The sequence below is a fragment of the Sebastes fasciatus genome, chromosome 11 (genome assembly GCF_043250625.1).
Source record: "Sebastes fasciatus isolate fSebFas1 chromosome 11, fSebFas1.pri, whole genome shotgun sequence".
Classification (NCBI taxonomy): Eukaryota; Metazoa; Chordata; class Actinopteri; order Perciformes; family Sebastidae; genus Sebastes; species Sebastes fasciatus.
In genome coordinates this window covers 21296078-21316255 of record NC_133805.1, presented here as the reverse complement: position 1 = coordinate 21316255, position 20178 = coordinate 21296078, and the positions used below count along the sequence as shown (strand labels likewise).

Here is a 20178-nt window from a genome sequence, read left to right as displayed (position 1 = left end):
CCCTACATGGCGTTTGTCACTCGTTATACGTCCTGGTTCACAATTACGTGGATTACATACTAATTGATTTTGTGGGATATATACATTCTTTCTCAATTAATCATTGTCTATAAAATGACAGAAAAGAGTGAAGAATGTCCATCATACACCCCAGAGCTCAAGATGGCATCTTCAAGTTCATTGTTTTATCCCAACATGAGTCCAAACCTCAAAGATATTCAATTTACTATCATATGACAAAGAAAAGCAGCAAATGCTCAGCATCAGAAGCATAAATTTAGCATTTTTTTTTTCATAAAAAGAGATTAAATGGTTGTCAAAATAGTTGCTGTTTTAATCAACTGATCAACCAATTGTTTGAGCTCTAACAGATGCAGATCCGGTTGAGTGGACATGACTTGTAGTCAGTGTGAATGTGTTTGTCTGCAGTATGCGGTTGTCCAATGACAGACTGGCTACTTTTCTACGCATTCTTTACCAAATGCATGCTGGGATGTGTTCCACTAATTAAATGGATCTAGAAAGTGAATGAATTCATGTTTAAGGGTGACTGGAAGGTCAAAATGTCTCTCACATGTGATTGCACAAAGTGCACTGCTGCAGACAGAACTGCGTGGATGTTTTAGAGAACAACTACTGCGCTGGATTATCCCATCTGTCCAAATATACCGGACCAGTAGCTCAGGCTCAGATAACCTCAGGTCGACTCGCCCTCTGAGGACTCTATCTGATGAGATCCGATCCCGTCTTTGTCAGAAATAAGGATGTCTAGTCCTGGACCGGCTGCAAACAAAAGGGGTCTGGGCCAGCAGTGGGTGCGATACAGGGTAATTATCTGCACAGAGGCTACAGAGATATTGAGAGGACGGAGTAAAAAAAAAAGGAGGTTACAATCGTAGAAAATGGTATAGATTGATTTTGCCAGACAAGCAGTGTTAAGAGGCTTCCTGGACTGCAAACTCACCCCCACAACCCCAATTCCTGACCCTCTGTCACAACATGACACCGCTCTAATACCTTGTCCCTACCCGCCCCCACAAACCAAAACTCCCATTACTTCCATCTCCTCGGGGTATTGCACTCCACAAACACCCATCCAGGTCAGGGGCAAAGGCCTATGTGTGTGGGGAAATATTCACACATCCAGCGAGGACCAACCACAAGCACACCACAAACACACACACACACTCACACAGATCAGAGCTACTCCAGCCACCTACTTGTGTTACATAACACACGCCACTGCCTACCCATCCACCGCCAGATCTACACTACACTCAGCCACCAACGGAGATGCATCACCAACTGCAAAAGTATGCACGATGCACTTCTCTGCCTGGAAGACTCACGAGGACAGGTCCTCTGGGCTGCCGATGCTATATGACCCATTGACGGGTGTAAACTGAGATTTAACTCAGATGGACTTTTCCCCAAACGTGACATCTGACAATCCATGAGGGTTGAGAGCGTGGCCAAAGGATTTGTTTTGAAAAGTGGACCACTAATCGTGCCCAAGCTCTCGCTCGCCAGCCCACTAAACGTAGGGTCCTATTTACTAAAAGCCCTATTGGCATGAGGAGACCACCGGAAGATTTGTTTCATTGTGTAAACAGACGAAATGTAGCTTTGAATTAGCTTGGGCCTACATTAGCTGCCAATTTTTTTTATTTTTTGAGGCCAAAGCCAGATTTCATGCCAGATTCTGACACAACAAAAGATACCTTTTTTGGAGCGGAGGGTCTCTTGGAGCCAAATATGTGAAAAGCCACAATTTAGTGTGTGAATATTTTCAGAGAGGCCCTACACAAACATTAGCAATGTGAGTTATCCCTTGCTTTAAACAGATTTTTTTGTGCAAGTACTTGTAACTGGACAGACAGAGTCCTGCAAGTCAACAGCACAGTGCTGCTAAGAAACCACTTTGCTGATGAAATAAATGTCCTGCAAAATGGACACAAATGGCTCACTATGCTTTAACACAGCAGCAGCAGGGTGCATCTCTAGACACCAGTTGGTCCAATTTCACAACAGAATGGGCCCCAGAGCACAACAGGGCCCGAGATGTAAGTGTCATAATTCCTCCTTTTTAGCCGTACAGTATTTCATTCGAGGCCAGCAGTTCGTTCCAGTACGCGAACAGAAAATCTCGGAGAGAGCTCATCTTCTGAGAACGGCGTTAGGCTGCTGAACGGTGCACTTTTTACGCCAGACTCCTCAATGAGGGAAAATCTCATCATCCAAACCAGAGCTGCTGAGAAAGCTGCACTGACACAGCCCTGAGCAAGACTTAAACCAACGGCTTATATCAAACGGGCACTGCAGAGAGTCCGTTCACACAGAGGATGATACAGCCGCTCAGTTTGCAGCTCCCGTCTCATATCAGAAAACACGATGGCGCTTGGCGAACACTGTAGCATTCTGGTAGCCTTTTTTCTTCCAAATCTCCATAGTAACATCGCTTCTAACTGGCAGGCTATTAAGAATACAACTCTTGTGAATGACTTCTTCATATTTTATTCACTTCTTATGTTTGCTGTCAGCCCTCTTGTGTCCTGGCATTTTGTGGTCTGCTATAATTTTGGCTGAACCTTGAGATAAATGTGCTGTCTTGTTGCCAGGGGCTTTTTTAAACACATCAGGGCAACTCTCCTCACACTCATCTTCATGATTTATACATATGTATACAAATACTGCAGCAATGAAGTCATTAAACTCCCTACACATACAGAGATTTTAACCAGTTTGCCTCTGGAAAAGTTAGAAAATGAGTGTGCAATGATAAACTTAGACCCCTGAAACCACAAGGGCATAATGCATTAGGGTTATGATTTATGCACACCACAAGTCGTTATTTGCTTGCCAAATGGAAACAAAATGTATTCAGGCTTTAAAATGTTCCGCAGTTTTAAAGTATCATCTCATTAATAATGCAGCTATCAGTTATGGGCAGCATCTGTCTATGCACCACTAACAATAGGCTCCATTCAAACACACATATTAGAGCATTAGAGCTCTCGGAATCACAAACTCAAGACATGAAAAGAGTGCACAGCCACAGGAAGTGAGTCTTTACAGCTCGGAGCCGATGTCCTGTGCTCAGATGTCGGGTCCAAAATGGGAACTGGGATTGTGTTCCTAGAGGGGTTGTTGTACATGCAGTTCACATACCCCACCACATGACATGTGTCCTGGGTCAAGGCCAGGGGGGATTCAACAGTTGGACAACTTAAGGTTATTCCAGTCGGGGAGGAAAGCAGGAAACGGGGGTATAAACAGTAAATGGGGGGGGTCACATTACGCTTCCTCTCCAGTGATTCCCACAGAATAAAACTTCACAACAAACCCTCCTCGGAGTTTAGTTATGAGTCACAAACACAAGTGATCAAAATATCGCTGCCGATCCAGACTTAAGCTGAATAACAGATGCAGATACTCTATTAAATGTGCACCGTACAAAATAATTCTCATTTTTACAACTATGACATGTATTTTCCCACAATCAACGACAAAATAAACTGTAAAACGAGCAGCTGGCATGTTGCCTGAGTGAGTCCTTTGAAGGCAGCGAGCAGCACAAGGCCAGAGGACATGCCACAACACCATCAAAACAATGACATCTGCAAAAGGAATGTAGGACCTGGGTGATAACGCTCAGCTGGCACATGTTAAACAAGCTGCACTGACAAGAGGGCTAACCTCAGAAAAGCAGCGCTGACGCTTACACTATTTTCAGTTCGATGAAAATGAACTGAGGAGAAGTGGTATGATATACAGTGAGGATATTCTATTTGCAGCCAAGTGTGAGAGCAAATGTCAAACTGCTGCATACACACATCTAGCCTTTGCTACAACAAACACTCCACATGATTCTACCCTGCAGCAAGAGATAAGTATACAACTGATTTTATCCCCACAAAACTGGTTTATATGGCTTTTTAAATCTTATTTTTTGGGGGGGGGTTGAACTCAGTAGTAATACTACCAGATAAGAAACAACAGAGCCCTTCAACCTTTATTCTCAACAGGATTTATTCACACAGCAGAACACTAACTTTCGTGAATAACTTCACCGACCTCATGCGGAAACAAACAATCTCGAGGAGACACGTCCTTATAGATTGAAAAACTGTGACATGTCCTTGAGCTATTAAGGGAAATGCACTGAATTTTCCACGGCCCTGAAACCTTTAAATAGTATGCGTGTTCTCAATTATAGTTCTCTCCGAGAGCAGGAGTAACTGTCTTCTACAACAGCGGTCTTCAAAATGGGGTCCAGGGACCCCCATGAGTCCTTGAGAGGGTCCCAGGGGGTCCCCAGTAAAAATGTATTTTCAATATAAATCCATCTATAAGTAACACAATGACACAATGTATGACTATTTCGGTCATGGGTTTTCATACATTTCTCTGTAATAAAATGCAAAAAATACTGACAAAAGAGTAATTGTTTTTGGGATTATTAGGTCTTTGATTTGTCCTCCTTTTAGTGTTCCATCCAACACTAAAAGCTATAGCTAAAATAGTGTATGCAGCAGTATTACGGCCTCACACACTGTAGGCCACACTTCCTGTATCCGGCATTTTCCTCTTCAGTGAAGAAAATGTGCTCCCAGAGGGCCAGAAAAGCCCCTGTATGAGATTTCTCTTCAAAGAGCTTCTTTTTCCTAAATAATCGGATAACTAAAACAAGATCACTGCTTGCTTTTCTAAATAAACAGTGTTTCATAAAAGAAAAATGCAGCTGCGCTCCAGGTTGATTCTTTGTCACGATTCTCCATTCATCCCTAATTAAAATAAATCTCCCACAGTTGAATTTCTAGAGACAAACTGGTCTCCGATAACCATTTCTATTCTAAGGACACTTCATTCTTCACCATGATCCTCCATCCATCCCCAACCTGGATGAGGCCAGAATCTTCCCACAGTTAGTCACGGGACTGCTGGCAGGCGGAGGGGACTTGGAGGCATATGCGCCTTTCCATCTGTTGCTCACTCACTGCTTTCCAAACCCCTTCCTCTGTCAGCAGCCATCTGCTTCCAGCCCTACCCCACTGGCAGGAAACATGAGCACTTCCACCATAGGATATGGATGATGCACACACAAAAAAAACAAAAAACAAAACAAGAGCCTATGGCAAATTTAATTGACCACTGTCTCAGCCGTAAAGAAACAAAAGAAGATGATGTTAATAGAGGAAATTATAAATATCACACAACCTTAGATGTGGGGCTGCAACTAATGATAATTTTTATTATCCATTTATCTGCTGCTTAGTTTCTGGATTAATCAATTACTTGTTTATATATGATGATTTGCAACTATTTTGATAATTGAATAATCATTTTAGTCATTTTTTAAGCAAAAATGCCAAGCATCTCCTGGTTCCAGCTCCTTAAATGTCAAGATTTTATGCTTTTCTTTGTCATACATGATAAAATAAATAAACTGAATATATGTATATATATAATAAGTAAACTGAATATCTTTGGGTTTTGGACCGACTTTCAGACAAAACAAGACATTTGAAGACATCACCGTGGGCTGTGGGGTCTTTCACTTTTTTCTAACATTTTATAGACAAATCGATTTAATCTGGAGAATAATTTGCAGATTAATTGATGACGAAAGTAATCTTTAGATGCAGCCCTAAGCGTTTGGTCTATAAAATGCAGTGGGCAACTCCAAGGTCTGAAAAGTGAAGCCAATGCTGAAGTGCCTTAGCCAGCAGGGGGCGAATCCTCTGGTTGCAAAAAGAAGTCTGATTGTATAGAAGTCTATGAGAAAATGAGCCTACTTCTCACTTGATTTATTACCTCAGTAAACATTGTAAACATGAGTTTATGCTCTCAATCGCTAGTTTCAAGTCTTCTTCAATACAGCATGATGTTCATTTAGTAAATTATGGACCCATTTAGAGTCAAATAGACCATAAAGCAGGGGATGCTTTAGGGCGTGGCTACCACTGTATTATCCGGTCTGGGAGTTGTTTGTGTTTTCGTCTTACATATTTAACCCTTTCACAGTGTGTTTTCAGTTCATGAAAGTTCATTATAACATTTTAGTCATCTAAAAATGTCTTATCAGTGTTCGGTTGTACTTAGCCCCATCTTCTCTGGTCACTTCTCGTTGCAAAAAGCCAAGATGGTAATGGCCAAAATACCGATCTCGAGTCTTCAAAATGGCAGTCCACAAACCAATGGCTGTATATAAGAAGTGCTTTAAATATGTCTCTTATAATAATGACTTCAACTGAAAAAAATCATCTCATTGGTTCAGCTCTACTTAGATGAAAAGACTACGGTGGTGGTGTCCTTACTATGGTGAATTTAAGAGTATATTGTACATGATTACAGCATGCGGTCTCATCACCATATCAGATATACTGCACTTCAGTCATTTTTAATTCAACTGTAAAAGTCACATCCTCTCAATTGGCCATACTAGTTATAACTAACTATAAATTGTCCTTCCAGCAGAAAGAGAATACCATCCATAATGCATCACCATATATCCCCAGAATTTGGTTTTCTTCTTTCTTTCATCTATATCTAACGAAGCTGCTTAATGCCCAACAGCCACAGATTCATGTATGGTAGGGACAAGCACTTATCTCTTATTCTGTATTGAAAACCCAATGATTCAAAACGACGTGAGCTCAGAATTTCAATGGCTCTTCCCTTCAATAAAACATTAGATCAGAACTACTCCACACCACCCATTAACAATGTCAGCATACGACAGAGACAAAACAACCCTCTACTTTCTGCTCACAACAGATTAGGGTACTCTAAATTTTTCCTTTAAATAAAAAAAAAAACCCTGACCAGCTCACCCCCGCCGCTCCACATTCAGAACACAAGAAAAAAATTAGCTGTCCATCAATGGGAGAGAGAGAGCCTTTGTTCAATAGCACAATGGAGGACATTCTGCTGTGGAGGATAGCGTCACATTCAATAAGCCAATGCTATGGTGCTGCAGCACAGAGAGGACAGCAGGGCTGATGCAGAAATGGCACTCTGACCCCGCGGACCTCCCGGGCCTTCAAACCGAGGCTCTGTTTACAGCTCGCCAGCTCAGCTCATCTCTGCTGACCCATGGTCAAGAGTCGGTTGTTAAAATGCATTTCAATGGGGATGGCATGACGTTCTGAAGCTGCAGATGAGAGAAACTTTGTAGGCTAATCACTAAACAGGGAGTCTTTTGAGAGTAAGGCATATACAGACCCTGCATCTGTTCGGGGTAACGTCTGTTACTACTACACTCCCGAGACTAAACCTGTGACGTATAGATGTGATGTGTGAAGTGTTTTTTTCAACACCGACTCTCAAGGATTAAACAGGGCTGAAACCTGATCCTTGCCACTCTCAGCTAAGAGGTGCTTCAGTTGCTAGAGATGCTGCAGAGGGTCTGACAATGCCCTCAAGTAAATGGGAAAAAAAGGAGCTTATGCTTTCATCAACGGCCACTTGGGCGAGTTGACAAGGGAGCAGCATGCACATTTCAGGTGTTTGGATTAATCCAGGTACATCACATCAAAAAGGCTCAACTGAAAGCTTGACAGTGGCGTTGTAGACCTCTGAGACATGAGACACAGCACAGGAGCTCTTCCTCCTACAAATAATGCTTCACTCTCTTCTCCAGTACAGATACAACTAAAGTGAAATGTGTATTTTAATGGGTAATCTGTGTTTTTTGAGGAATAATTACTGGCAGCAAAATAACAGACATCCTAGAGGTCCATCGGTCTAAGATGCATGCCATTTACCTACAGTGACATCCTGGGTTTAATTCCAGTATTTGCTGCATGAATTTAGTTCAAGACTAGTCTTGGCCTTAGACCCGGTCTTAGATTGTCAAGCCAGACTAGTCTGAGTTTGTCTGTTGCATAATTATTAAGACTGACTTAATTTGAGGTAGGAAAGCTACTTCTGAGATCTTTGTTGCTATAGCAACAATCTATTAGGTCAATTAGCTAACTATTTATCCTCTTTTTTAGCTAATTTTTAGCCAACTATCTCAACTGTTTATCCATTACTTATAGCTAACTTTTAGCTTTCTATTTCAACTGTTTATCTATTACTTTTAGCTAACATTTAGCTTTCTATTTCAACTGTTTATCCTTTTCTTTTAGTTAATTATTTCAACTGTTTCCCCGTTACGTTTATCTAATATTTACTATTTCACTGTTTATCCATAACGTCTTTTTCTAACACCCGTTGGATTTATGCTGTTCACGTTTTGTGTTATTTTCTCCCATACTTGTGGTGTCGCTGTTGCTGTTGCTTCCACCTTTTTCTCTCTTTTGTGAAGTGTCTCATTTCACCCATAATGCATTGCATGACAGGCTATCTAAGTCAGTCTTACATTAGTCACTCATAGGGAAGCTTTATGCAACAGGTCCATTTAAGTGTCTGTCAGACTTAAAAGTTATATTTAAGACAAAGGCTAGGTCTATTTTTATGCAACTGGCCAGGTTCTATCTTGAAAAGGCAAAAAATGCCAGAATTACATTTTTACAATTGATTTAAAGGAACAGTTTAACAGGAAGCGGGGGGAAAGCTAGCCTGGCTTTGTCTGAAGTTCAAAATCACGCCCACTAACACCTCTAAATGTCACCAATTAACACATGCTTGGTTTGTTTAACCCATTCACAAACTGATATGTAAAAATTATAATTTGAGGTTTTACAGAGAGTTATGTGTTGTAACTATCTCTTGATATACAATAGTCTTGCCATCACCAAAAATTGTCATTTTTACCTTTCTGTTAATGTACAAATTAAGCAATAATTTACATTAAACCATATGTAATATGTTAAATGTACTATTCAGATTTAGATTATTTTGTTTAACTTTGTAGAGAGCCAGGCTAGCTGTTTCCTCCTGCTTCCAGTCTTTATGCTAAGCTAGGCTAATAGCCTCCATACTTAACAGAGAGACACGAGAGTGGTGTCAATCTTCTCGTCTAACTTTCAGTGAAGCATATTTCCAAACTATTCCTTAAGAATGTCAAATCCTATTGATCATTTAATCCAAATTGTATTTGCTCTTTGTATTAACAAACTTGATAAGGTGGTCCAAGCGTATTTGTATTGCAAATATGTAGGTTTTGTGGTCATAAAGGGACTGTTATTGTAACTTAATGCTGCTCACAAAATGCTAGAAATTTGAGATGTTATAGATAAATGCTTCAGAATAATGGGAAAATAATTAGTATCTATGAATTTCTAGAGAAGCAAATCTAAGCGTTTAACCTATGCTTCCTTTGTGACTCAGTTTGTAGAAAAAATGAAAAAGAGCAGGCCATAGTTGGGCCTCTTCCATGCTTCACAGATGTATTTATGCAAGGCTTTATTTAGGCACAAGATCTACAACTAGTAAATACTTACTGAGCTACTCTATAAACACCAGCATTCCACATTAACAGCAATTTATATTGACATACCGTGTAAGCGACACAGCTGGTGGTATTGACTGACATTTCTAACTCTATAACAGTTTCCAATCCATATTCACAGATACGGTTTTGAATAATGAGCACATTGTAAAGACTACACTTGCCAGAAGTAGCAGCGGCATTTCCCTGACACAGATGGCCCACAGTGACAACTGTAAACCCTGTTACGCAGATCAAATTCAAACCCCACAACTGCACACACATTTAAACCTTTGAACCATTACAACTCATTGGAAAACCTTCGTAAACCCAGCCTGTGTTTTCATGTTCAGAGAATTATTATTAATCAGGACTCTATTTATCATCATGATTCTTGAATTAAACTAAAAAAGCTGTATTATTCATAACTTCTGCTACATCACGACAGCATGTGGTCAATGAAAACAGTGTTAATTAAGATAGTTCAGTGTTTTACATCTCGGTGGTCGTGAGGAAATAAATCCCGCCTCAGCAGCGACGGAAAGATGCATTATCATCATTCTCTGCTGGTGATTAGCAGATGAGCACTCTGCTTCATTCTCCTTGGCAATTGACTTTACAAGAGAGATGCAGTGTGTACCACGGAGCTGCTTAGGTGCCTCACAATGCCTACAGAGAGCTGTGAGGGTTCAGTCTGTCTGCTTTTTGTATCTCTCTGTGTCGTCCCTATTGCTATCTGAGCGCACAATGTCCCATTGTGCCGGCTTATTAGTCCTTTCTTGAAATCCCAAGCACCCCTCTTGAGTAGCAGTGGATTTGGGTGACTGCCCTTGCTCTGACATTGGACTCTCAGTTGGAAATATGGTTGTCAGCGTGGGCTTCTGCAGTTTTCCGAAACACGGTTATTGCTCAAGATGCAAGATAACATTACAGCGATGTAAAACCATAACACTTGGCCAAAGGAAATCTCCTCAAAATACACACGGGTCAGGAATCACAACAGGCTGTTGAGAAGGTGTGATGCCACTTTGAGGCTAAAATAGCAGGAAGGAGTCAAACATTTTCCGTCACCATGTCCATCCCGGACCGGTGCAATTCTTGCCGTTTGCTATATCACACAGTCTATCTGTTTTTTTGTACTTCATATACCTGCATACATCCACATATCTTTTCAATTACCTACAGAACTCGAACTAGAAATCGAAAGAACATTATGCAAGTTTGATAAGAATATAAATTAGGGTAGCAATCAGCACTGCAAATAGACCCAAAGTAAAGTATTCCCAGGACATAGTCTTGATAGTGGAACACTCCTCCACATTGAAATGAAAAGCTAAAAATATAACCCCAATCACTGTTCAGATATCATCTCTGCAGCTGTCTCCATATCTAAGTGATCTGGATTTGATTTTATTTACATACGCTCACATATTTATTACCCCCATTCAAATCTCTGACCAAATCCAAATAGTCTCAAACTGTAGTTCAGGGTGTAAACAGCACAAATCTAGTCAATAAAAAAACACATTTAGATATAATATTAGTTTGTTCCTCTGAAAAATGAATTTCAAACAATTCATTATGGAGCAAGGACATGGTATGTAATGTCTTGACAGAGGAGTGTAGGGTTTTCATTAGCTTGTCTATGTGTACTGTGCTGTACTTACTTCAGTAAGTACAACATGACGCACGGCCAGAAACTGGTTTGTCCAGTCGTGCACAGTACATGTTGTGCAACACTGGTGATGTACATGAACAGCTTTTTTCTTATTTGAGTCCCTTTTTTTTTTCTCCCTTTCACAATGTGTGAGTCAGCAGCATACTGGATGGAGTTTGACCTGATATTAGTTCATCACTGTTGCGGTGCAATCCTCAATTGGATATTTTTGGCCGACAGCCTAAAAACTTTGGTCTGCAACAAACTTTCTGCAGCAGCATCAATGTCACTTCAAGGTGAGGCTTAAAGATGGCCACTGGCAAGAAGACTAGCCAGTTTTAATTGTGATGATTAACAAGGCAATATCAAGAGAATTAACAGATTTGGCTTTTAATGAACAAGGCAGAACTTGACCTGTTTCCTCAACAACCTTTAGTTTTTTATCAGATTGCATATATTTATATACTTAAATTTTTTTTCCATGTATGTAATAATTGTTCTCTTATTTTGTTCCAGTTGCGGTTAATTCTGTCCTGAAATGCATTGTAGTCACTATGTGTACATTTTTGCTCTTTATTGTCCGTTATGTGTCCGTCAAGTTTCAAAAACTACTGAATTCCACACTAACATGCTATTTAGTACGCTAAAACAGTATGAGAAATATTTTAGTATGTCCGAAACCTTATTATGAAACCAATAGTACGCGAATTGCATACTATTTCCGGTGAAATATTACAGTATGCAACGCTGGACACTACGGCGGCATACATATCCAACAATGCAATGCGGTAGTGACGACAACATTCATAACAGACGTTGACGAACAGCTCTGTAACGTCAATAACGCTTCAAATTGAACTGTAAGTATACGATTTCACTTTGCTAGGCGTAATATACACTTTACATCAGGGGTGCCCAATACGTCGATCGCGATCTACCGGTCGATCGCGAAGGTAGTGTGGGTAGATCGCATGGCATTTAAAAAAAATAAATAAATAAATAAAAAAAAATTTTTTTTTTTTTAAATAGACGTCAGCCAACAAATTGCAACACTGTTTCACCTGAACTCATCTGGAGTGGAGGATGAGATTTTGACACTACAAGCTGACATTCAGCTTAAGTCCAGGGCTCATGGACAGTTCTGGAACTTACTCACAGAGGAAAAGTACCTCAACATGAGGAAATGTGCTACCTCCTTGACTGCATTATTCGGCTCCACTTATTTATGCAAGTCAGCCTTTTCCCACATGAAGATTATTAAGTCCAAATACCATTCCACCTTGACTGATGATCATTTGGAAGTGTGCTTGAGGCTGGCTATCAGCAGCTACTGTCCGGACTATGCATCCCTGGCTGATTCCATTCAGTGCAAGTCATCAGAGTAAGGTAATGACAAAAAATGTACAGAGTTATATTGTACAATATGGGTTCATGCAGTTATGCAAGGTACACCAACATATATTGTACATATAAAGAATACTCAATATATTTATAAATAAATATATGTTTTGCATTTTTATAGTAGGTAGATCATTTTGACTTGGTCATTTTATAAGTAGCTCGCATGCTGAAAAAGTGTGTGCACCCCTGCTTTACATTAATTCAAACTTTGATTCTCACAAATTACCGTTTTGGTTACATGAGGTTGGCACGGGTTACCATGGTTACACGTCTCCAACCGGCAGCTCTCAGGAAGTGACGACGTCAATTACGGCTCAGTGCGTCCGGAAAGAAACATACAAATGTACACAAAAGTATGTTGAACAATGATACACCTATTGGATATGTAGTGCATAGTATGCGATTTTGGAGGAAGCCTTTCTATGAGCTGGTTGCTCACATGGAGTTGAGGCCCAGTTCTACACTTATTGCCAGACTAAAGACACAGATTTACTGACACGGCCATTGAAAGCACTTTATGGATTAGGCCAAATGGTTGGCCAGGAAATTGCACTTTTCAGTTTAGCCTGATTGATAAAGCACCGGTTTGCCACTCTAGCAACCCCACCATCTAATCCTGAGGATTTTAGAGTCATTTTAACATTACGGATGTTCCCAGTCATTCGGGTCACAGATCATAGACGTTTTGTGACTGATTACCAACTTGGCAAAGTGGACAACTGCCCCCGGGCCCCCAAAAAAGTTCCATGCAGGTTCACACCGAGTGCGTTTTTGGTCATTTGATTGCTTGCAAATTTGTTTTGGAAATATTTCCTCAAATTATCACAAACTGACATGAAAACTTGGGGCAAAGTAGTATTCTAGGATAGGAGCACTGGTTGGTTTCTGGGCCTCTGTGCAAAATCTATTGAAGCTGCCATCTATAGTGTGTGCAGTGTGCACTGCACCTGGTGGGAAATTGGAGGCCTGGGACCCCGAAACAGATTACTCTGCCACGCTTATCCAAGCCTCCTGGATTATTAGCGAATCATCTTCCAAGACTTTAACAGTGAATCCACTTGCCAACCACTTAGCACTTCTCTATGTTTCTGCACTGCCATTTTGCTTGCACAGTTCCTACTATGGTAATTCTCACAGCTTCTCATCAATTACGCGCCTGTCTAATTTAGATCAGCTTCAGTCCTGTATTCACAAACATTGTTTTAAAAAAGACATAAGAACATTTTTTTTTATTTGGAATTGCAATATGAATTGGCACCCTGACTATCAATCACTGCAAAAGGAACAATGTGAGGCAAAACAAACATACACAAAAACCTGCATGGCGTGTCATCATCGTATAAAGGTCTTATTAAGCAACAAACCAACAGGAAACCTTAGTAATAATGGGAATTCATTTTGTAAGGGCTGTAATTTATATTCACTCTTTCTTCAGCATTTTCAGCTAAATGCATGAGCTACTGGTTCCTTAGCAACAGACTCTGCAATGATGCAAGATTGAAGAGGAACAGCTCTGCAGTTCCACAGTGCAGGTGAAGACAAGTCGGCCAATGTCTCCTGTTGCAGCTCTTCAAAGCCTCTCCAAGTTACAGTTATTAAGCCAACTGCATCTCATTTAACGGCACGAAAAAGCACCAGAACGCACATCAAAGCTAATGCGAGAGACACCAAAATCTGTTATGCCTTCTGACATATGGTGTATGCTTCCAAATATCAATTCAACGCCATTCTTCAAACACATAACGTCAAAGTTTACCCCAATCAGGTTAACAATGTGCTCAACAGACTCATGAATAAACGGTTACGGGGAGGATACTTTGCATTTCTGCGCCTGTTTTGTTGTTCAGCAGTGGATTTTTAGCTTTGGGGGTTAAACATTTCCCAGAATAACATTTTGTATAAGCCTGCAGGTGTGAACACAATGCCACAACTATCACTTTTGTTTTTATTCCCAAGGATACCCAGCCAAATACAGATGATGTGACATCCTAATCTCAAACATCAACAATACGCATCAGGTTTAGCATGCAGAATCACAAAGCAAGGGTTTGTTTCTAATCTTTATGCTAATGTTCAACAATGACACAGAAACTGTCAGGAAGTTGCAGTAGACATTAATGCAGTCCGTGTCATGTTTTGAGAGCAATAAAAAAGTACAGTAGCCTTCAGACATGACCCAATATTCATGAACTTGTTGGCTAACTCGCTAAATTCTAACACACTCTCTCTTCTGGGGGTTATGAAAGGGCATTTTGGGAAAAGAAAATTCTGTAACTGAAGTCGACACAACAGCTTGAAGGAGAATTAATTCCATAAAAGTGAAGTTCAACACCACAAACTTACTCCTAGAATGCTTTTTTAAATGTGTACGACACCTAGGTCTGGAGAAAACATTTGTATTTGTATCCAAACAGATTTGTGAATAATGCAAGAAGCAATAACCTTTCGGTTTTCAAGAGGTACATCTAACAGAGAACTCATAAAAGGCTCCAGTGTCGTCCTATCCAGACACAGTATAAAGACATGCCTTCATTGAGAAAATTATGCAACAATCCTGAAGGCAACAGAAATACGGAGAATCAGGTTGAACTGAGACACCACAGGGCCACCAGTTGACTATTTTTAAACGAGGATGACTTTCATTTCCACTGTGATCTGTCCGAAACCTAAACCGGATGACACATTTAGATCAAGGTAAATGTCAAAAACTCAAAAATATCATGTAAACAATCAGCAAAAGCAAAACAAAAAGTACAAAATCTGTCCCTGCCTGCTGTGTCATTGACATATAACATACCAGAATATCCTGAATCATGTTCAGTGAATTCAGTAGTGAATATTGTCAAGATCACCTCTGACAATCCTGAGGTCGGTTATAGGTATATCACCAATCTAAAACCAACGTGTCAATATCTTCCTTAAAGCTCCATTAAACATTTATTTTTTACCATTCAGCAACATTTCCCATGAATCTTTGCCATTGGCATGCTGTCAACACCTCATGGGAGCTGGAACTGTTGAATGCATACAAAATGCGATATTTTTTGTTGAAATGACAAAATGCTCAAATCGTACTGCCCAGTACAGAACTAAAATATGACCTTGCATTTACCTCTCACTCTTTTACTCATAATTTCTGCCAAAAAAGCTGGTTTCACTGATACTCTGTATATTTCCTCAAAAAACGCTCATGTAGGTGTATTCTAATGATTGCTGCGTTCAAGATAAACTGCAACTTGAGTCCTTTCCTTTGACCAAATTCCTTTGAACTGCACGATATGAGGAAAATCTGCGATGTGAGATATTGTTCAATATTGCGATGACGATATGACTTGCGATAAATAACAAATATTGAAGTATGCATACTAGCTACATTTGTCAGCCTGATTGTTTAGAATTGAACAATTTAAATATCACTAGGCTAAATGTGGTTTCTAGAGCAGCAACAGTAATGTTTACAACAGGAAAGTCACTATATGAACTCTATAACATCTCACTAGAAACAGCGTGATACTAACGTTACGGTCTTTAGCTCTGGGGCCCGTTTATACCAGGTTTTGGTAACCATCCCTAAATAAAATTATTTTTCTTAACAATAGCATTCAAAGCAGTCTTTTGCGATGTGTTATTGCTCATGTTCATATCGCGAAGACGATGAGAATACGATTTATCAGTCAGCACTAATCTAAATCTGAATGCTACCAAAGACAGTATTGGAACCGGTGGTGTACATTCAGCCAGCTGCTGTAATCCTCCTCCAGACCCCTGCCTGCTGACTTTGATGGACAGCACGCTGACTGCTGTGTCACACACAGCCATTGATTGGATACACGGGTGGGTGAGTAGCGGAAAGAACCACACAAGAAACCTCCACCGTAATTTAAAGACTTTCACATCTGACAGAGCATCACTTGGAATTTGACAAGCTGCTGTAGCTGGTTTACAGTCATCCCTCCTCTGGTCAGGTAATAACATCTGGACTTCCAGTGTGTGTGTGAAGAATATACCCTGCTGAGTGGCTTTTATAACACACCCAATGATGTCCATCATGCCAATCCCTATCATTTCTCCTCTCTGCAGCCTTATGTGCCTCTGCATTGTTCAGGGGCAATCATTAGTTTCATGCAACATGTGACTTAACACTGGCTGCCTCTGCTCCAACTGGTTCAAAATGAAAATAAGGTCAGACTGTATAGTGCATGAGACAGCAGTGTTATCCCTTTAGGAAATTAAATTAAACAGCAGATTTGTTGAGAGGCTCATTACAATGTGCCTCTTGAAACATGTTGTTGTTAACACTGCAGAGTATATTGAGGCAATTCACTCCTGGAGCAGCAGGACTATATGGGACATATGGCTACGCCCCCAAACCTCCAAACCTCAAAGTGTGATTGTTGACACTGTGTGTGCTATATGCGCCCATGACAATGTGTACCTGATGATTTAATGTACATGAATGAGCCAAATAGTTTTTAAAACACCTTTCTCATATTTTAATGATTAATTTGAACAAATAATTATGAAAATTATATACAAAGACATGTATTTTAATGTTAATCTGAAGAGCAAAAACCTGACATTTAGCTAATCGGAACAGCACAAAAACAGCAAATTCCATTATAGAATATGCATTTTCTGCAAAATAAAATGATGGGACCTATTGACTTTTTTGTATTAAAGGTCCCATATTATAAAAAAGTGAGATTTTCATGATTTTTTATTATAAAGCAGGCGTAAGTCCTATATAAATACTGTGAAAGTATCGAAACATTCAATCCACAGGGAAATACACACAACCCGTATTCAGAAATTGTGCATTTGAAACAAGCCGTTAGGATTTCTGTCCATTTGTGATGTCACAAATATACAAAATTTAGACCATCACACAGTTTTAAACATAAACATTATAAATATGTTCCAGTTTATTTCCTGTTGCAGTGTATGTGAATGACATCAGCTGACAGGAAGTAAACATGGACCCAAGGCTGCAATTCTGTTGAAATTCCGTTGAAATTCACTAAAACGGAGCGTTTCAGACAGAGGGGTAAATACAGGTATATTCAGACAGACGATATGAGAAAAATTAAGTTGTTTTTTTAACATTACAGCATGTAAACATGTTCTAGTAGAAACACAAAATACAAGTATGATCCTGAAAATGAGCACAATATGGGACCTTTAAATGAAAGATAAATGTGCCCTGATATAAAATTGACCATTGCTTGAAGTGCATATTTAGTCAAATTGATAAATAAAGCCAATGGACACACTGTAAACAATTGCTGTTAATTTACAGCAGGATTTCAACAGTATTAACCTGTTATTGCTGAACTACAATGCATTCTTAAAAAACAGCACTTTACTGCTGATCAACTGTCTAAAGTATCATCAGTAACAGTTTCATGCAGTATTTTTTTTAATTCTGGGACCTGATCTGCACATGTGAGGCTTGTACATTGTACATGATTGTAAAATCAGTGAATAGCTTTATTGTTCTTCACTCACATGTTGTTATGGTTTGCATTCTGTGCTTGTAGCCAGCTAGAGACAGACATTTTGGGAAAAGTGTCAACAAGTCTATTATAGCCTTTTTCCTAACAAGTGCCTTTAATTGTATTTAGTGTGACTATCCCTATGTCTGTAACCTGGTAAGTCTATTCATCTAGGCAAAAAATAATGTTTATTAAAATGTATGTAAAAAATACAACTTAAATAGTGCATTAAAACAAATCAGTAAGATAATGTAAAAGAAAGGAGGAAAAACAGCTATATAATGTATCTTTATATATATATATATTTGTAAAATACTGTGAAATTAATAAAAAAAAACTGTATTTTTCATTAACAGTACAAAGCTTTAAATTTCAGCGACAGTATAATAATATTAATTTTACAGTAACATAAAGGCAACCCTGCTGCCAGTTCTTCACTGGATATGGGACCTTTAAATGAAAGAGAAATGTGCCCTGATGTAAAACTGACCATTGCTTGAAGTGAATATTTAGTAAAAATGTATAAATACAGCCCATGGACATGACATGTACCCCTAATTATAGAATTGCATACCCTAACCCAACCTCCAAACCTCAAAGTGTGATTGTTGACACTGTGTGTGACAATGTGGACATAAAAGGGAAGGGTAAAGGAGACCCCCATACCTCCCCAAACCCTCAATGAATGAAAACCACAGAGGAAACCCTCCCTTACTCACCTTCAATGGAGATCACATGCTCTCGGATCTGGTTCTGCAGCGCCAGGTCATCGATGCGCTCGATCAGGTCGTAGATGGCGTAGATGTTCGGGTGGACGGACTCGAACCGGTGGATCTCTGCCCGGATGGCGGCTGAGTTGGACAAAACAAACTGCTGAGAGCCCGCCGAGCCCGATTGGCTAGCCTGGCCCGAGACGGTCCCCGAACCGAACTGACCGGCTCCTGAGCTCGCAGACGATCCGGATCCGAACTGGGACGGGATGGACTGGGGCACCGGGACCGGAACCGGAGCCGGGACCGTGCCTGGAGTGGGCATGGCCGGCTGAGACTGCTGCGAGAGACCGGACACTGGCCCGCTCGACTGGAAATTCATTTTTTTTTTTTGGACTCAACTCGCAAAATGTGCAGACTAGAAGAGATTGAAGCGATGCGAACAAAAGAAAGTCCGCGCGTAACTATGGTGATGGTTGTTAGGAGAGAAACGACGGCGCATCAATAGTTAGTCGCCAAATGCAACAAAACGTAGCTCATATTATTAAAACTTGATTCATTTTCCGTTATTTGGCCATCAGATCTGTCCAGGGCCCCTTCTCTCTCTCTTTTCTCTCTCTCTCAAAACCCGCAATGCCTACTATACCACTAGGACACTCCTCTGTTGTTGGTCAAACCCGTTTTTTTTTCCTCAGCTGCTGCTCTCTCTCTCTCTCTGTGTTTGAAGGAGACAATGGGTGCTGGAGAGGCTTCAGCACGGCGCCCTGCTGGTCCACTGCCTTCACTTCACCGCCTTGTTTTTTCTGCTGCTGCTGCTGCTGCTGCTGGAAATGAAATAGCGTTTTAGTCCTCCCTCTCTCACTCTCTCTCTCTCTCTCTCTCTCTGGGTCCAAGTGGTCCCTGCCCAGCGCCCTCCTCCTCCTCTTCCTCCTCCTCCGCATGCTGAAACGTCACCCAACACGTAATTGTACTTGAGATGGGGGAGGGTGTGTGATTGGATTTGGTGGAGAGGGGGAAAAAAGAAAAATCGCAACGTGCACATCATTATAATAACCTACCTGACAGTTATGCAACTGCAAAAAAAACAAAAAACTGGCTGCTGCAAGATACACACAAGCAAGCAGATACTGCAATTACATTAGGATTATTAGCCTAATAGATGTTATAACAACAAAAAGATATTATATCCCATGTATAGGCTTATACATTCACACTTTCACACATGCATGCATGCACAATATTGTCTTTTTTTTGCACCAGTATCAATAATGACAAATCCTCTTATAACTCTTAAAATACTCTTAGACCAGATGTGAGATTCAAAACCCACAGCTGGCACACAACAATGGCCAAATGCTGTTTATTTTTGCTGGATGTTCTGTGGTCCCATCTCTTTGATACTGCGATTACATTAGGACTATTAGCCTAATAGATGTTACTATAAAACAAAAAACTATTATAATCCCATGTAGGCCTTAGACCAGATGTGAGATTCAAAAACCACAGCTGGCACAACAATGGCCAAAAAGCTATTATAATCCC

At 40.2% G+C, this 20178-nt stretch overlaps 1 protein-coding gene across 1 annotated transcript in view; it reads right to left on the bottom strand.

The window, feature by feature from the left end:
• Positions 1–19558, bottom strand: part of agap3 (ArfGAP with GTPase domain, ankyrin repeat and PH domain 3) — a 148672-nt gene extending 129114 nt beyond the window's left edge. Inside the window, exon 1 of the mRNA XM_074651568.1 lies at positions 18646–19558. Within this exon, the coding sequence (XP_074507669.1) occupies positions 18646–19018 (373 nt within the window). The 5' untranslated portion in view covers positions 19019–19558. The remainder of the gene's footprint in view (positions 1–18645) is intronic.
• Between the last annotated feature and the right edge of the window lie 620 nt (positions 19559–20178).